The sequence below is a fragment of the Phodopus roborovskii genome, unplaced genomic scaffold (assembly GCF_943737965.1).
Source record: "Phodopus roborovskii unplaced genomic scaffold, PHOROB, whole genome shotgun sequence".
In the NCBI taxonomy this organism is placed as follows: domain Eukaryota; kingdom Metazoa; phylum Chordata; class Mammalia; order Rodentia; family Cricetidae; genus Phodopus; species Phodopus roborovskii.
The window spans coordinates 5,706,492-5,724,903 of NW_026126682.1; the positions used below are offsets into that span (position 1 = coordinate 5,706,492).

Consider the following 18,412-nt stretch of genomic DNA (forward strand, 5'->3'; position numbering starts at 1 on the left):
CAACTTTAAGGAAATCAATATTAATAATGTTAATATAATTAAGAGAGTATAGTACTGCCTTTACTATGTGTGTAAGTAGTGGAAAGTAAGGCAGAGAGATAGACACACAGACAGATAAACACTAAATGAAACAGAACAAAACCAAAAGCCCATCCGAATGGGGCAGAGAGATGGTGTTTAACACCCAGTCTGAAGGCATGGGCCACAAAACACACATGCTAGAATGAGATAATAGATTTTCTTCTGATGTCCACATAAACAAACTCTGACATTCATACACACATCAATAATAAATAAATGATTTTAAGAAACTGATTTGTTGTTGTACTGCACTATGTAATCCCTATACTAACACTAGGGAGGCCAAGAGATCATCTTGACTTTGTGGCTACACTGGTTCACACAATGAGTTCTAGGCTAGACAAGGCTACAGAGACCTTACATCAAAAATGGTATAATAATCAAAAACTCCATAAAAATGTGGAAGCTCTGATTGCATGCAAAATTATATTTTTTTATCTTTTGTAAATAATGGTAGTGAAAATAAGAAAACTTCTTGTTCAGATTTCCATTAAATTTTTGCTTTACAGACTTACATTGTTGTGATTTTAAATGTTTTTAATAAAGCATACCTTCAATGACACAATTATGTCACAGATATATACATCAACACACACACATGCACATAAGTACATAATACACATATTCAAATACACACATACATAATATGCTCATGTATACATGCGAGTTCATAAACACAAGTTAACACACATATAGACAAATGTATGCACACACATGGTTACACATATTCACTTATGAACACACATACACACCATATACACAAAGAAACAACAAATATGTACATATGCAAAATATACATATACAAAAATATTTGTACATATATATGTACTTGAATATTAATAAAGAGCAAGAAAATAAATTACACTTCACTGTAGTTGTAGCACAAATTCTCTATGGACATAATAATAAAAACTAGGAGTCAGACATCAGGAGGTGAAAGCTGAAGACTCAGAGAAGCAAAGTGGTCAACTACTGGAGTTCTTACCTCTACCAATGTTCAGATCCTGTCCCTATGAATAATCAGACTGCGTCCTCATACTGACTGCTCATACTGACTCTGAGTTCCTATTTCCTTCTGCCTTATATTCCTCTCTCTACCTATCCATTGCACTCCTATCTCCAACTCTATAATGCTTGGATTAAACACATATGATTACAAATGCTGGGATTACCTTTGTGTTATCTCTGTTTCATTTTTAGACAGATTTAACCTAGTGTAGCCTAGGGTGACCTTGAACTCACAGAGATGAGATCTCTGTACCACTGTCTCCTGAGTGCTGGGATTAAAGGCATATACTACAACTGCCTTGCCCCTACATCTACCTAATGGCCTTAGCTCTGAACTATGGTCTTCATTCAAGCTGTATTTGTCATAGCATAAACAAAATATCACCACAGTTGTAGTATTCACTCATTGCTCAACAGGACGGCCAATCCCTAAAGAATGAATGACACAGAGACTCATTCAATTATGAAAGCTTAGGCTTATTTTAGGCATGTCCCACTAGCCTTTATAACTTAAACTTAAACTGATTATACTAATGTATGGTCTACATGTTTTTTGTTGTTGTTTATTTTTTACTTCTTCATTCTGTATGTCTAACTTATTCTCTGTCTTGGTAGTATCTCCTGCATGCCTTCATTCTAACCATCTGAGTTCTTTTCTCTGTCCATAAATCCTGCCTAACATCTCCTGCCTACCTATTGGTCATTCAACTTTTTATTAAACCAATCACAATGACAAATCTTCACACCATAAAACAACTATTAAGAATAAAACTTTGGACTCATCAAGATAGGATAGACAATAATTTCTTAGAATTTGCCAAACACATATAGACATTGTAATTGTAATACTTATTTGAGATAATTGCTCTTATTATATATAGTTTTACTGTATAGAGATAAAACCTTACTTTTTATTTATACAAAAAGGAGGAAATGTTGTGGGATATTTGTACACTGTATGAAGATGTGTTGCTGTGACTGGTGTAATAAAAGCTGAAGAGTGAATAGCTAGGTGGAGTTACCAGCCAGACTTCCAGGCAGAGAGAGGAGTTCAGAGAGTTCAAATCTAGGCACTTAAGAGATGCCAGAAAAATATGCAGAAAGCTGGACATGGAAGAGAGGTTAAAAATCCACATGGTAAAATGTAGACTATTAGAAACTGGTTAATTTAAGTTATAAGAGTTGGCTGGGAACATGCTTAAGCTAAATGCCAAGCTTTCATAGTTAACACTAAACCTCAGTGTTAGTTTTGAGGAGCTGGCCATACCACAAAAGAAAGTCTGACTATATTTCACTAAATTACTACCTGTCATGTGGTAAAACAAAAGACAGATTAATAAAAGAAAAGCACAAAGAACTTTTATGTAATATGTGCTCTATGGTATAGAGAATCTAGACAGTAAGTTTTTATAGTCAAGCTCCAGAAGTTTTCTTAGATTTTAGATTTAAACACCACCTTCTCTTAAATAAAGGAAGACATTCATGGGGAAGTTCTGAATAAATACCAAATAAAAAAAAAAAACCAAAAACCAAAAAAACAAACAAACAAAAAAAACACTCAAAGATTTTATGGATTTTAGTACAGAAATGATTCCTTATTTTTTATTAACAGCCTATGGCTGAAGGGATGTTGTACTGGAGAGATGGCAGGCTTGGGAGATGGTTAAGTAGACAAAGCACTTGCTGTCACACATGAGAATCTGAGTTTGGAGCACGATCCAATCCATGGCCAGTGCTGTGTGGCACAGAGACAGGGTAGTTTCTGGAACTTGATGGACAGCTTGTGTAGCTTAGGTGAAGGAGGGAAGACAGCTGGCTCCAAATTCAGGGAGCAACCCTTTCTGAAGGGAAGAACTTGGCAGTAATAGAGAAAGGCAACCAGAGTTCTCAAAGGGTCTCTGTACAAGTTGCACATATGCTTCACACACATGCACACACACCATACTCACTGACACACACAAAGAGAGTAAATGGTGACTTAAATTCATTCTTCTTTTCTAGGTGCAGAAAGGTAGACACACACATGGGAATTCCTTTTGTGAATGTAAACTTCTCTTCTGAAAGGGTAACTTTTGGGAGCTACTCCAACTCCTGTGCTTTCTCAAATGACAAGATCTCCTAACTCTAAGGATATTTTGACATTAGATGTTTAGGTTATGCTATGTCATAGACTGGAGTGCTGCTTTGTAAGGAGTAAGGTTTTTCTGCCCGCTGCTCTTCTTGTCCTGCCGTTGCGCCAGCCCCAAATAACACACAGAGACTGTATTTGATATAATGCTGTTGGCCAGTTACTAGTTTCTTATCAGCTAGCTCTGTCTTCAGTATTAACCCATTTCTGTTAATCTAATATTTCCATGTGCTCTTACCAGACAGCCGGCTGAAGTCCTATTCTCTCCAGATTCTCCATCTTGACTCCTCCTTACTACTTTCTCTTTCCTCCTTGTCTCCTAGTCCCTCCTATCTTCCTTTCCTATTGGCCAACAGTGCATTATTCATTAAACAATATAACAAATATATATACATAATGGCATCTCCCATCATCTCCTCTTTTCTGTCTAAATAAAAAGAAGGGTTTTAACCTTAACATTGTAAAATATATAAGACAACAATTATCAAGAAAGAATCATAGTTAATAATATTTAGCCCATTAACATTTAGCAAGATTTAAGAAAATATTCCATCATCTATTCCATCTTTGTGAGTCTAAAGACCTATATGTAACTTATCTTTAATCCTAACTAAGGAAAACTATAACCCTAACTATGTCTTCAACTCCTTCTAAGACCACAGAAGGATACTATATAAACTCTAGAAATGACAGAGACAATTCACTGCCTGGAGAGTCACCTGAAGTTTTTTGTTATATTCCACCTTAAGCCCATAGACCATAGTGTGTCTGGCAGACTCTTCAGTAAAGCAGGAAACTTTAAACTGTCTTCTTTTATTGGCAGTTTGTCAGTCACTTTTCTCTGTGTCCTGCAGACTATCTGGCAGACTCTTCCAAGAAGCAGGAACTCTGTAGCAATGTCCATCTTGAAATAGCAGTCACTTTTCTGTGGGTCCTGCATGTCCAGTTTATACATCACAAAGTCAAACAGTCCAGACAAGAGCAGTATCTTTTCCAAATGGCTAGTGAGTGTTTCCATATTGGGAGCAAACTTCATAACTCCTTTCTTTGATATCCATCTTCCTTTCTGACACAGGTGGTGTTGCCAGGAGCATTTAAGTCTCAATGTCAAGAAAAACCCTAAACCATTTTAAGTGCCATACTCTGTGGGTCTTTGAAAGGTTTGAAGAATGCCTATTTATCTCAAATACATGTTTGTATATCTAGAAATCTTAACTATAAGATCTGACTATCATAGGTACTATCTATAATCTATACTACATTATACATTACATTTCTAAATGAGCTATATAAACACAATACCTAAACAAAATGAGAAATATACACATCACAAAATTGACCTTAAAGTGTATCAATAAATGAAAATCCATTACAAAACAAAATATTCATATCTATATTATAATCCCCTTTTTACCTTTAAAAATATTGGTTATATTCATTAACCATTTATAACCAAGCCCATTTAAATGAAAAGAAATATTTATAAACCATATTTGGGAATTTGGGAGCTGTTCTTTCTAAACTGCTTCCTGCTGATAGGTGGCACTGTCATGAGTGATCCTAAGAAGACACAGATATCCTGGCTGTAGTCTGCAAGGCTGCCTTGTCCAAGCTGTTTTGAATGTTGGATCACCAGGAACTCTGTTTCAGGGAGTCTGGCTTGATCAAACCACAGTAGTCTGGAAGGAATCCATAGCTTTTCATTTTCTGTGGAAACAAAAATGGAAATCCTTTTCCCCAGTAACTTGTTTTTAGACTTAAATTTTGGAGTCAAAGCATTTTTAAAATATATAAATTAGATTGATCCAGCACCATTTAACAGTTGTTATTTCCTCAGCAGTCAAAAGATACAAAGACAATATAACCCCATACCGTAACCAGATTCTCTCTGAGCTTTTCATCTTTATGTGGCTTTATTATTACTCTGTTTCTTTTACTTTCTATTTTTTATTTTTTGAGACAGGTTTTCTCTGTGTAACTCTTATCTGTCCTGGAATTCACTCTGCATTCCAGGTTTACTTGGAAATCACAGAGATCTGCTTGCCTCCGTCCCCTGCGTGCTGGGATTGAAGGCATGTGCCACCACACCCAGTTCCTCTTTGTCTTTTCAAAACCATTTTATTTCTTTTCTCTCCCAAGCCTACATATATTTTAGACCACACTGTAAACCTTTAGTGCTTTTTCTTAACATGAATCTGTCTTTACTGTAAATCTTTATCTTTTTCTGGCCACGAGTCTTTTATCTGGTAAACAACAACATTGCTAAAATGAAAGTGATAGTTGTTTCTCCTGCAGTTTATCAAAGATGGCAGCAGGTTTTTTACCACCAACACTGAGAGCTGTGTTCACTGCCTTGATTTGCACTGCCATCCAGCAGCATACTGCCGGCTTTGGTCACTGCCATTGCCAGCTCTCTTACACACCAATAAATTGTTAGTAGTGCTTTTTGAAAGCTGTGCAGTTTTTAGCCGCTTATGCTGAGTCAGGAAACCTCCCTTAAAGGAGCCGGGGAAACCTTTGTGTGTCTCTTGCAAAACAGAATCCAACTGAGAAAAATGCTGCTACCAAGAAACCTTTGTTTGTTTCTGTTTTTTTTTTTGTTGTTGTTGTTGTTGTTGTTTGTTTGTTTCTAAAACCCTTTTTTTAAGCTTTTGTTAGATTTTAAGTGGACGTTCTTATTAGCCATATGGGTGCCATATGTAAAGAGTAAGGTTTTTCTGCCCGCTGCTGGTCTTGTCCTGCCGCTGCGCCAGCCCCAAATAACACACAGAGACTCTGTATTTGATATAATGCTGTTGGCCAGTTACTAGTTTCTTATCGGCTAGCTCTGTCTTCAGTATTAACCCATTTCTGTTAATCTAATATTTCCACGTGCTCTTACCAGACAGCCGGCTGAAGTCCTAATCTCTCCAGATGCTCCATCTTGACTCCTTCTTACTACTTTCTCTTTCCTCCTTGTCTCCTAGTCTTCCTATCTTCCTTTACTATTGGCCAACAGTGCTTTATTCATTAACCAATATGACAAACATATATACATAATGGCATTTCCCATCAGTGCTTCATGCCCTCATTCCATATTAGTGCTGCAGTGTACTAAGTACAAACATTATAACATTTTCCCTCACATCAGTCTTGCTAACTGCTTTTCTTATTCCCCCTAATTCATTCTGGGAACAATGAAATCTTCAGTACTTGAACTATTTTAAGGCACAGGTTGCCATTCAAGGTTCTCACTTTTCAAAGACTAAATTACTTTCTCTGTATGAGTAATATGAAATAAATAATCACAGAAAGTGTGTTTTCCATTATTCAGGTTGTAACAAGCTGCAAGAAGAAATAGGGGCAAAATTTTTTATCAATCAGCAATATTTACTTATTTGCAACAGAGAGAACATGTATTTTGGGGACCAATAAGATATGCTATAGAATATTAGAATTGTTAAAGCAATGAATTACATAATAATGGAGACTCCAATGCAGATTTTTATTCAGTATGAATTCAGAATTGCATCCTCACATATATCAACATGTAAAGTCAGCAATGAATTTGCTCTTTTTTCCTTTTACAATCTTGGCCCATACTCACAGCCAGTTAAATGGGACTTTGGGCATATGTGGCAGCTGGCTGGTGACAAGGTCATTGGGGCAGCTGTGAGCACAGGCATTAATAGCTCTTAAGTCATCAGACCTGAGCCTAATTCTAGGCTCTGCAATATGTTCAGGGTCAAGGGTTTTCCCTCTACCTTCAAATGCTTAATGAGACAACCATAGATCATAGTTTCCCACAAAGATTAATAGAAAAGTATACAGTGCTTGCACAATTCTAGTTTACAAGAGGCACTTTGTAGTTTTAGTGGGCAGTAATCATTGTGATAATTGCAGTAATTTGATAGTAAATATTTACTGTTCTATTTAAATGTAATACTATGTTACACTATCTGCCAGTTTACAGGCATGCATAGTATATGAGTGACTATAAAATTATTGGTATCAAAAATAATGTATTCACTCCTTGTACCTATTCATAATTATTACTGAATGATCATTACCTAATATTTTAAAATAACTTGTTAAGCAAGCTATCATATTTGCATTGTAGTCAATTATCAAACTTTTAATGAATCATTGAAAATGATAAACAGGTAATTAATAATGCTTTATGCTCCCAGCTCCAGAACTATCCTTCACTATAATCTATATGACAATGAGTAACTATCAATCAAGGGTTTATTTGTACTTCTTATTTTATTCATTTTAATTTTTAAAATTTATTGATACTGAGAACAGGTTGTTAATTTTACTACTTTTATATTTATTCTGTATGTTCAAATATATGTATAGATTGTAGAAAGTAAAAGCAATCCATCAGGGCTATTAGATCAGTAAAATTACATTAAGAAAAACGTTATTGCCTGATTACCAAATATTTAATGAGGAGAGAAAGACAGAAATATAGAAAAAGAGACTCATTCAGTATCTCCTATTATTGTCATTTATTCCTAATTACAACAAAACAGATAAGCCACTAGTAACAGGCAATTATCACTGACCTCTAATTTATCTTTGTTTGTTTGTTTTTCAATTAAGAATTTCTCTACATAGTCCAGGCTGTCCTAGAACTCACTCTGTAGACTAGGCTGGCCTGAAACTCACAAAGATCAGTCTGCCTCTGCCTCCCCAGTGCTGGGAATAAAGTTATGGGCCACCACCACCTGAATTTATGTTTTTAGCTACTACAGTATAAAGGGTAAGGGACTATAAAACTTGTGAAAATTTGACACTTGGAAGTTTCCCAATAAGAGTAGATGTGTGAATATGTAGTATGAATACTAGCTGTGTGAAAGTATGAGTAGATGATTGGGTTGATGAATGAGGATGAACCAGTAAACATTATCTTCAGGTTTACTATTCATAGGGCTTTGATTTGACACAAGGCATATACATGCTGGATGTTAATGATTTACTTACTAAATGATGGGTTTGATGCAAGGAAATCTTCTAGCATGAGATTTTATCCACCAGCTTTCTAGTACATAGTGCTAAACTCAGCTCCATATTGTTAGATAGACTAATTTCACCTGTTAGAAAAGGCCTGAGGAACACTGGGTAGTTGAGTCATCAAACCACAAGTGTGTACAAAGCAGCCTTTACTGCCTAGCTACCGGTTATCTAAATTATCATGTTTGTAATTATTCTTAAAGTACCCCTCTTGTTTTCTGTATTTTACCCCCTTGCTTCCTTTCCTTGTCTTTCTCTTCATCAGTCAATGATTTCTACCTCCTGCTACAGTTTCCCCATTTAAGTTCCCTAAACTCTTGATGATAGATAGCTGTACATTTTTACCTCGGGCTTTGTTAGACCCACTTGAATATGAAGTGTATTTGTGTGCTTTGTAACAAAAACAGTAACTCCCCCTATTCATTTTTCCTCTCTTCCAAAAAAAGGACCCAAGTAGTATATTTAGAACTATAGTGATGAAGAAGATTAAAGTTTTTGCATCATATGTTGGAATCTCAATAAAGCAAATAATGTGATGTTTAATTTGGTCCAGTGATATTTTCAGATGTAAGCATCCCCAATAAATGCCATATGGTTTTAATTCTTTAAGATAGCTTTAAATTATTAAATCTGGCACCAAAGTAAATGCAGTATGATAGATAATTAAAGGAGTTTTAGAAATAGGTTAAGAAGAAAATACCGGAGTTAACTAAAGGAGTGTTGCTGGCAGTTAAATTACCACCCTCTATACAGTCTAAACTAGTACAAAATACATGTGTGCCATAGTTCAACCATTAATTTTGTCATTTCTCTCTCTGCTTCTTGAGATTGAGGTACTTTTATGAAATGGACCAATGCTAAAGGAAAAGGCTGTTGTTCTAATGTCATAATAACTATGATTATCCTAAAGTAATTCTTAGAAAGAGGAAGGAGAAAAGCAATGGCAATGACTGCATGATAATAAAAGTTTCACTAATTCAAGAGGATTATCACTACTTTAAAGCCATCCTCTGTGTCACTTATCACCAGTGGCCACACCCACAGGCCATTATCCTGGCTCTTGGAACAATTGGGCTTTTGTACACAAGCTATAGTCTATGATTTCTTTATTGAACAAAGTCTATCCAGTAGGCTTCTATCCTATATTAGCTTTGAGTATACTCCAATTTTTCTGTTTTCTGAGAAAGATAATCCAGGCATTTGATTTATTCTTCCTGTTTATTAAGGCTGATCAGGCCCTTATTCTTTGTGATCATTCAATTTATCTTTTTTATTTTGCCAGGGTCTAGCCTTGGCTAGGGTCCAGGTTCTGATGTGGGCAAGGGGCACTGGCACAAGGAAAACTTCTGACCAATAGTAGTCTTGCACTCAAATAGCCCAGAATAGCTCAGGCCATCTTTATACTTAAACAGAGATTTTCTTGCCAGCATTATTACATAAACAGTTTTATTATTGGGTTCTACTTTTAACTTTAAGAAATACATCACAATTTAAGGAATATATCGTGATCATTATGAAAGGCCCCATTGTGCTTCCCAGAATACCTTGCTATCACCTGTATAATATTATTGTAGACATAGAGTTCAACACTTTTTCAGGCCTTAACTAAATATTGAGCCAGACACATACTGCTCTCCCAGGATTTACCTCAGCTGGTAGGTACTTGAGGTTACAAAGTTATAATTAATTAATAGAAATGGGTACAATGCTCTGAGGACAACAATGTTCAAACCCAGATAAACTTTTCATGTCTCCAAGATATATTTTTATACAGTTCCATTTTCATCAGAGTAACCTGTCTCAATCTCTCTGTAAAAGTAAGATTTAATATGGCCCTCTTTTCCCATTTCATTATACCATACTTCTTCCACCAATATAAGCTCCTATGTATGGAAAAGATAGATCTACTCATCCCATATTTTACATTGCATTTTTTTCCTATTGGAAAATACAAGATCCTACCATTGATTCAATACTTGATATCGAGGGAACTTACTCTAAACAATTGGCACTATGTGCATTCCTGAGACTTTTCCCTATTCTGTGTATGCATACTCTACTCTCCTTTCCAGAACTGTAAGACATGGTTGATGTTCTAAGTGTTGTTTTCTCATATATACCTAACTGCCTGTATTGAGTCAGAAAAACTCTCAGATTTAGGAGTTGCAGTGAGCAATTCCAGATAAGAGATTTGAGAAACATTGCTCCTTGTCAAAACTTAAGAGGAAATGTTTAAGAGGAACAGAATTTCCATGGAAAATTACTTGTTTGTATATGTAACTGACAAAGTAAAACTGAATTCACCCAAATAATCATCAATATAATGAGAGAGAAAAGTCCTGCAAGCTGCATGAATTTTGCAAATTTCTTCAGTGACCCATGGATTACTGTCCCTTGCTAATTGAGGTCCATTTACACATGTAGCTTGACCCAAGGACACTTTTGGACAGATAGTCATATGTTGATCCAACACTAGACTGCTTGACTCCCAACAGTACTTAGATTTTAATCATGTGTATGGTGATTACTAACAAGAAAGATAGCCATAGATTGTTTAGTTGAAATCTCTTTGCCAGATTCTTATTTGGTTGTGACATCTATAAACACTGGATGATATACCTATAAAATGATTATTATCATTGTATTCATCCCTATTGCCATGTAGACAATGAATGAATTTGAGAGCATTTTAAGTAAAGAAATAAGGCAGAGGGCATATATGTGTTTCCATTATCCATTAACTTAAGGAATACATACTATATGTGTACCTGTTTCTAGGCCATGCACTGTTGTTTAACAGTATAGGCATACAGACACTGAATTAATAAAGTGGTTTCTTGAATTCATTGAACCAATAAGCATGTAAAAATATGCTATGCTTGGTTATATAGTCAGACACAAGAATAAATCTGATGATGGAAAATAGAAAGGAAGTGTCACAACATAGTGTGGATAAATGAAAAGGGAGAGAGCAAATCACTCTTGCTTATGACCAAGGGAGCAAGGCATAGATTGTTTAGTTTATATCACTTCACTATCTACTTATGTGATGATTATGAGTGATGTCTGTGAATATTGGATACTATATCTATAAATGAATACAACATTGTGTCCATCATTATCACTATATATGCAGCAAGATAATTTAAAAATATTTTAATTAGAGAAATGATATATTCCAGACTATAAGAGGTGAAATATCATAAAACTTATAAAGATAATGGTTTTGAAACACATGAAATAAATATAAAAGTGGGATCTAACAGGCACTAAAGCTTTAGAAGACATTGGGTTGCTATCTATGACTGTATATGTATTAGGCTTTGGAAATAGAGTGACTAGAGAAATTCCTGGGAATATGATCAGTATAAGTTGATTGGTGGGTGAACCTAGGAATTGTATGAACACAAAAATATAATATGTATGTGAGAGGAAGAAAGTTATGATGGAGATAAATCAGAAATGGCCATGGATGTGTTTAATGATAGGCGGAATTACAACTTGGATTGTATAACCAGAGAAAGAATGAGTAATATCCAGGCTGTAACAGTAACCAGAGGACTACTTTTGGAGAGCCCCTATGTCCACTGATATGTTATCAATGATGCTACACTGGACTTTTAGTAGATCTGGAATCTCAGCATTTTATTTTTGGCATAATAAAAAAAAATAATAACTTCTTTAAGATGAAAACTGCCTTCAACCAGAGAAAATTTTAACTGACACTTTTGCCTTTTTTAAAAGGATTTTGCAGAAAAGGAGAAGTCCACAACAAAGGCTCTGGAAGATGCAAAAGCAAACTTTTACTGTGAATTATGTGACAAGCAGTATCACAAACACCAGGAGTTTGACAATCATATTAATTCTTACGACCATGCTCATAAGCAGGTAAGACAAAGTGGGAAAAAATTCCTTACTCCTCCAAGATTTATAACTTTAGAGCAGAATTGCAAGGATTTAGCCTTATTTATTGTCACCTAAGACTCGGAGGTGAGATAATTTTATGTTCGTTTTCTGTGAAAGGTAGTTTTCTTTTCAAATGTTAGGTGAAGTCATATTTTCCTAGAAGTATCATAAAGTTATAACTGAACCTAGAGATAGCCTAAGAGCAGTGAGTTATGTAATGTATATGATATACACATTTTTACTGGGTAAAAATAGTGTCACTTTCAAAGTAACTTAAGTAGCTAATGGCAGAAGTAAAATCCCTGATTAGTTCACAGACAGAATACATGGCACATCTGATATAATCCTTCCTGTGTTTTTTGTTTCTTTGTTTGTCTCCTTCAAACATTACATTGTGTACCTGAAAATACTAGACTTGAAAACAAATTAATACAATAAAATTATGTTCTTGATAGATGTTTCCCTCGCTGGATAAGGTATGGAGATATAGTCAACTTAAAAGCTATGATTGCAACATTCCTGTAACCAAGAAAATTGCTATAGACAAATGATTATTACTAAGAGTTATAGTGGTAAATGGGGCTAACACATTGTAAGTCTGGGTAAATTTTGTGTACTCTGTAAACAAAATATTTATTCAAATAAATTGAGATGAAATCTTTTCTCTCATTTGTGGGATAAATACTACCTACGTGACCTTGAGAAATCCAAGGATGGTCATATTAAAGCTTCTATCCTGATGCACAGGATGTATACATGTAAATGTTGTATTATCTGACATAGAACAATCAATGGCATGACTTTCAGGGTTATAATGTCCAGCCCTAGTGTATATCATAAGCACCTTGGAATCAGTTGATAATACTGATTAATGGAATCTTCTTCAGTATTCCAATTTGGTAATTCTGATATAGGTCACTAGAACTTGTACTTGAAAGCATAAAAAATTCAAACATGTATTAAACTAAATCTTGTGCCTATTGAAATTCCACTATTCATTTTTGTTTCTTTCATACCACCATACTCTCCTTGTTCCATATTGTTATACAAGTTTGAAGAAAACTCAGAATAGCATATAATATTAACTCAAACTGTTTCATCATGCATAATTATTTTTAAAAATATGTGTTATCATTATTGAAATATCATTGATTTAGTTTGTTTCTCTAATAGTCTCTGAAATTGTTTAGGTACTCTGAAATCAGTATGCAAAAGTATCTACTTTTCACAATTGTTTTTCTTTTTGCTCCATGGGTCACTTTATTTATTTATTTATTATTTACATTTTTTTTAAAATTTATGTTACAATCTTGTTTTACGAGTCACCCCATTTCCCTCTCCCTCCCCTCCTCCCCTGCCCCCCACTGGTCCCCTAACTCCTATCTGCTTCCCAGGGACAGTGAAGCCTTCAAATCTGTCACATCATTTGAGCAGGAACTAGGCCCTCCCCCATGTGTCTAGGCTGAGAGAGTATCCCTCTATGTGGAATGGGCTCTCAAAGTAAATTTATACACTAGGGATAAATACTGATCCACTACCAGAGGCTCCATAGACTGCCCAGTCCTCCTGACACCTACATTCAAGGGGTCTGGGTCGGTCCTATGCTGATTCCCAACTATCAGTCCGGCAACCATGAGCTCCCAGTTGTTCAGGTCAGCTGTCTCTGTGGACTTCTCCAGCCTGGTCTTGAACCTTTTTGGCATCATTCCTCTCTTTCTGCAACTGGATTCCCGTGGTTTGGCTTAATGTTTATCTGTGGGTGTCTGCTTCTGTTTACATCAGCTACTAGATGAATGCTCTAGGATGGCCTAAGATGTAGTCATTGATTTCATTATAGGGGAAGGGCAATTAAGGTAGTTTTTCCACTATTGCTTACATAGTTAGTTGGGGGTAATCCTTGTAGATCTCTGGGCATTTCCCTAGTGTCAGAAATCTCTTAAAACCCATAATGGCTCCCTCTATTAAGGTACCGCTTTTCATGCTCTTCTGTCATTTTCCTCTGAATCAATCTTCCTGCTCCCGCATGTTCTCCTCTCCCCTCCTCTTTTCTGCTTCTGTTTCCCTTAACTCCCTTCCCCCATGCTCCCAATTTATTCAGGAGCTCTTGTCCAGTTTCCCTTCTCTGGGGGACCATGTATGTCTCTCTTAGAGTCCTTGTTGCTTCCTAGCATCTCTGGAAGTGTGGTTTGCTTTAGGTCTAATATCCATATATGAGTGAGTACATACAATGTTTGTCCTTTTGTGACTGAGTTATTATCGCGGTTTCATAAAGATCTGGATAAACAATTAGGCTGAACAGATGTTTATTCAGGGAGAAATAACTCACAAAATAGACAGGTGAACACCATCAGGTTCTGCTTCCAAGAATGCCTCCGGAATTCCACCTGTCCCCGTGTATCTTGCCAGAGAGTTACCCTGCTCCTCCTCAGACCTAGTTCCCCAGGTCATTTCTGCCCCTGGCTCCATCCCCAATGGGCGTGGTCAGTGCCACAGAAGGAGACAAAGTGAATATCCCACTACATGTTAACATTCATTTAAAAATATTTAATCTATATTCCTTTTGCTATTTATTTAATATTTACTCATTACAGCCTGTTTCATACATTTGAGATATTTTGATATTTTCCCTAGCATGATGTGTACTCATATTTTTCATTAGTCTTTTGTGTTCCCATAAAACAGGTTGTTCTAATTAGCATAGTAAGCTTGGCAAATTCAGATTTCTGCATTATTTTTGAGGGAATATGTCAATGGGAATAATGAATCCTTCCATGAAGACATAGGTAATGTATGGGCAGTTGTCTTCATAAACATAGCATTTATAATAGGTCAGTCCAGGTACTATCAGTTTTATCTAGGAATGAGTTCTATAGCTATTGATAGTTGTTTGTTCACATCAGTTACTCCATTTGAAGTTGTAATGTGATAATGCAATTGATCTCTCATCCTTTTTTCCTTAATGGAATGTAAGGTGTTGATCCAGACAAACATTTTATAAGTATTGCACTGTTAAGGGCTTTTACACAGGCAGTCTTCAGGCTACGTATTAATAGCAATACAGTAGGGATTCAGGAAAACATACTGGAAGGTCTCATAAAGAGTGGTATTTTTTCTTGATCTGTGCTTTACACAGGCATATACATGTGTATGTGCATCTGAAATTGAGCCTCCAGATGCAACAACACTGTGCACAGAAGACATAGTTATAGCAAAGAAACACAAGAAAGTTAGGTTCCTCGTAAGAAGCATGGCAACATGCAGCATACCCTGGAGCATAAAAATCTTCCTAACCAATTTCCTTTCTATCATTTTATTCATACTCATTTATAGGTTTTTAAAGATGTTACTAGAGCAACCAGCTATCAATTCAATATTTTCATTTATATATTCATATATATTCACTTCTATATATTTTTAGGCTTATGTGTAACTTCCCACAGCATTCACTTTCATCAAACAGTTACAGAGTATCTAATATGTAAGACTATGGAGGATATGTAAAAGGATGAATTTCTTTCTCAGCTTTAGGGAACGAGCTGCCTAATTTAGAAGATAATCCAATGAGTATTATAATGCAATAAGTACTTTAGTTGTATGCTTAGAAAACCCAAAAGAGAAAACATGAAACTGATTTTATAAAGAAGAGAGGACAAATCTATTGTTTTTTTTAAAAGGAAAGGATATTTTAAAAGAGTCGTGTAACTAAAAGCAGTACATTCTGTGTTACAGAAAATCTACAACAGGTCATAGGGGCAGATATGAAGTTGGGTACAAAGGAATACAAATAACCGTCATTCTAGTGAGAATCTTTAGCTTTGAAACAATTTCATTTATGTAATATTTTCAATGTCTTATACTCAGCTCTCGATTTTGCATTCTCATTTTTCTAATTCTTATTACAGGCTGTTGATGAGAGCTCCTACCTAAACTCCCTTTGTCCAGTACTTGCCCTATTCAAAATCAGCTTATCCAGTTGTGACCAGATTAATCTTCCATGTTCATACAATTTCTTCTTCTCTCAGCACTCCCCAGTGGTCTGTCACTGATATTTTAAAAAGCATAAGCTTGTTCAGATCATCACTCAAAACCGCACAATCTGGCTTTTGCCTCTGTTTCCAAACTTATCTCCCAGAATTCCATCCTAGGCCTCCACTTTTCTAAAGAACACCATATGGCTTTGAACCTGCCCATCTTAGCGCATAAGCTTCTCTCTGTCTTGGATGCGTCTCCACTTAATGGATTTATTTCAACTCTCATTTGTGCATGTTTTATTGAGACTGACAGCTTCTATCTGAACTTTAAAGTGGATGAAATTGCATGGAAAGTTAATTAAACACAGATTTTACAAATGCTTTTTGCTCAAAATCAATTAAGATTTTGTTCCTGCTGCCCACTTTTGGAAACATCAAAATAGTTAAATCTACTGTAGACCTTGCTAGTCTGCTTCCGGGAGAGCATGGAAATACTTCTTTTTAAAGATTTTTGTTAGCACAAAATATTTTGGAAATTACTTCACTTTTGTAAGAAACTGAGTTTTATATTTTCTTTTAAATGATAGAAGCTTTTTGTTCCTAAAATGAAGCCTTAGTTAAAATAAAATATGGAAAAAAATCTCTAAATTTCAAAGCTAAATACAACCATTTGGTTCTTGCTTCATTAAGAACTCTTGACAGGCATGGTGATTATGATGATGGTGGGATCTGACTAAGAATAACTTTTGGCCCGAGTAATAGGAACGGTTGCCAATGTTTTACTTCCATGTGGATTCTGATGAAATTTGTCGTTTCTGCTGTTGAACTTCCAGTAATATGATATTCTTTTTTGAGAAGTAAATCCAAAGTTAGAATCTATTCGTTACTCAGCAGTAGAACAGAACTAGAAATAAAATAACCTTTGAGTTCTCCTTTCATCTTTCTATTATTCCCCTTCCCTGAGTTTAAGATATTTCTTAATTTTAAATTCTTTCTGTGTCTAAATGACAATATTGTGTACCTGTTTATTTTATTATAACAATAATATTCATGGACATATTTTCTACTCTTCGTGGGTTTAATTGTATGCATGTATATGTAACCTGTGAGTGCCTGGTTTCTACAGAGAGCATGGTATAGCATCAGATGTCCTATGAATAGATGTCACAGATGGCTTTGAGCTACTATGTAGATGATGGCTACTGAATTCAGTCCTCTACAAAAACAGTAAGTGCTTTTAACTGTTGGGCCATTATCTTTAATTCTCCATAGGCCCATTTTATCTTGCAGAAGTAAGTAAATATATAGCTAAATATATAGCTTTAAGAACAAAATATACTTCTCTGTTGATCACTTAATAATACTTTTGGTATAATTTGATCAAATATTGAGCTATTCAGGTATTATTTAAGAGGAAAATTTAACTCACCATCAGCACATCTGATTTTTTAATATAATGAGGCTCTAGTTTTGACAACCTCTTTCTATTTATAGCTAAGGTTTTGAGGAAACAACCAGTTGTTTCATCTGTAGCCTCTGACATCTTTTAATTCCCTAAAAATCATGAGCTTCATTCCAAGAGCAATTCCAATGTGTGTATAAACCACAGTCACTGGGATGACACAACACTGCGACTAATACAGTTACCATGTCAATAGCAATTAAATCCTCATGGAGCACTCTTTAGATCATACTCTTGTTTTGAAGACTATTAGCTGCAAATGTTGTCTTGTCTATCACAACAATATCACACATCCTCACATTCAGAAGTCTTTTCTGCCCCAGAGGTATTATCATTCTAAATTAAAAAACAAACATATACAATGTACATTGCTCTAAACACCTTCAGTATTCACCAAGGAACTCACTTTCAGACCCTGCACATGTGATGATAATCCCCCTAATTTCCCTTTGCTTTACACAAGATTTAGTTTCACTCAGGGGAACTTGTTAGTTGTTAGGTTTAGATTCACACTCAAAATGATTCATTTCTAAAATGTTCTTTTGGATTCTTTACCTTCTCTATTGACACCAGGTAAAATATTAGAGCAGATCTATCACTATCACATTGACCACAAGGGAAAGACTGACCAATAACACTGTACATTCAATTCTTTATAATTATTTCTTGTTTATGTCCTACAATTTTATTTAAGTTACCTCTAAATGCTTCTGAAAGTGATCTATAGTGGAAAGAAAATGTCAAAGTTTGGGTGAATTTTGTGGTCAGAGTATTAGTTACATTTCTGATTGTTGTGATCTAGTATATCTAACAAGAAACAGCTAAAGGTCTTATTTTGGCACATAGTTTATAAATGGA

At 35.3% G+C, this 18,412-nt stretch overlaps 1 protein-coding gene across 1 annotated transcript in view; it reads left to right on the forward strand.

Annotated features, from left to right (window-relative positions):
• Nucleotides 1–18,412, forward strand: part of Znf804b (zinc finger protein 804B) — a 454,512-nt gene that overhangs the window by 347,096 nt on the left and 89,004 nt on the right. Inside the window, exon 2 of the mRNA XM_051174595.1 lies at nucleotides 11,960–12,103. Within this exon, the coding sequence (XP_051030552.1) occupies nucleotides 11,960–12,103 (144 nt within the window). The remainder of the gene's footprint in view (nucleotides 1–11,959; nucleotides 12,104–18,412) is intronic.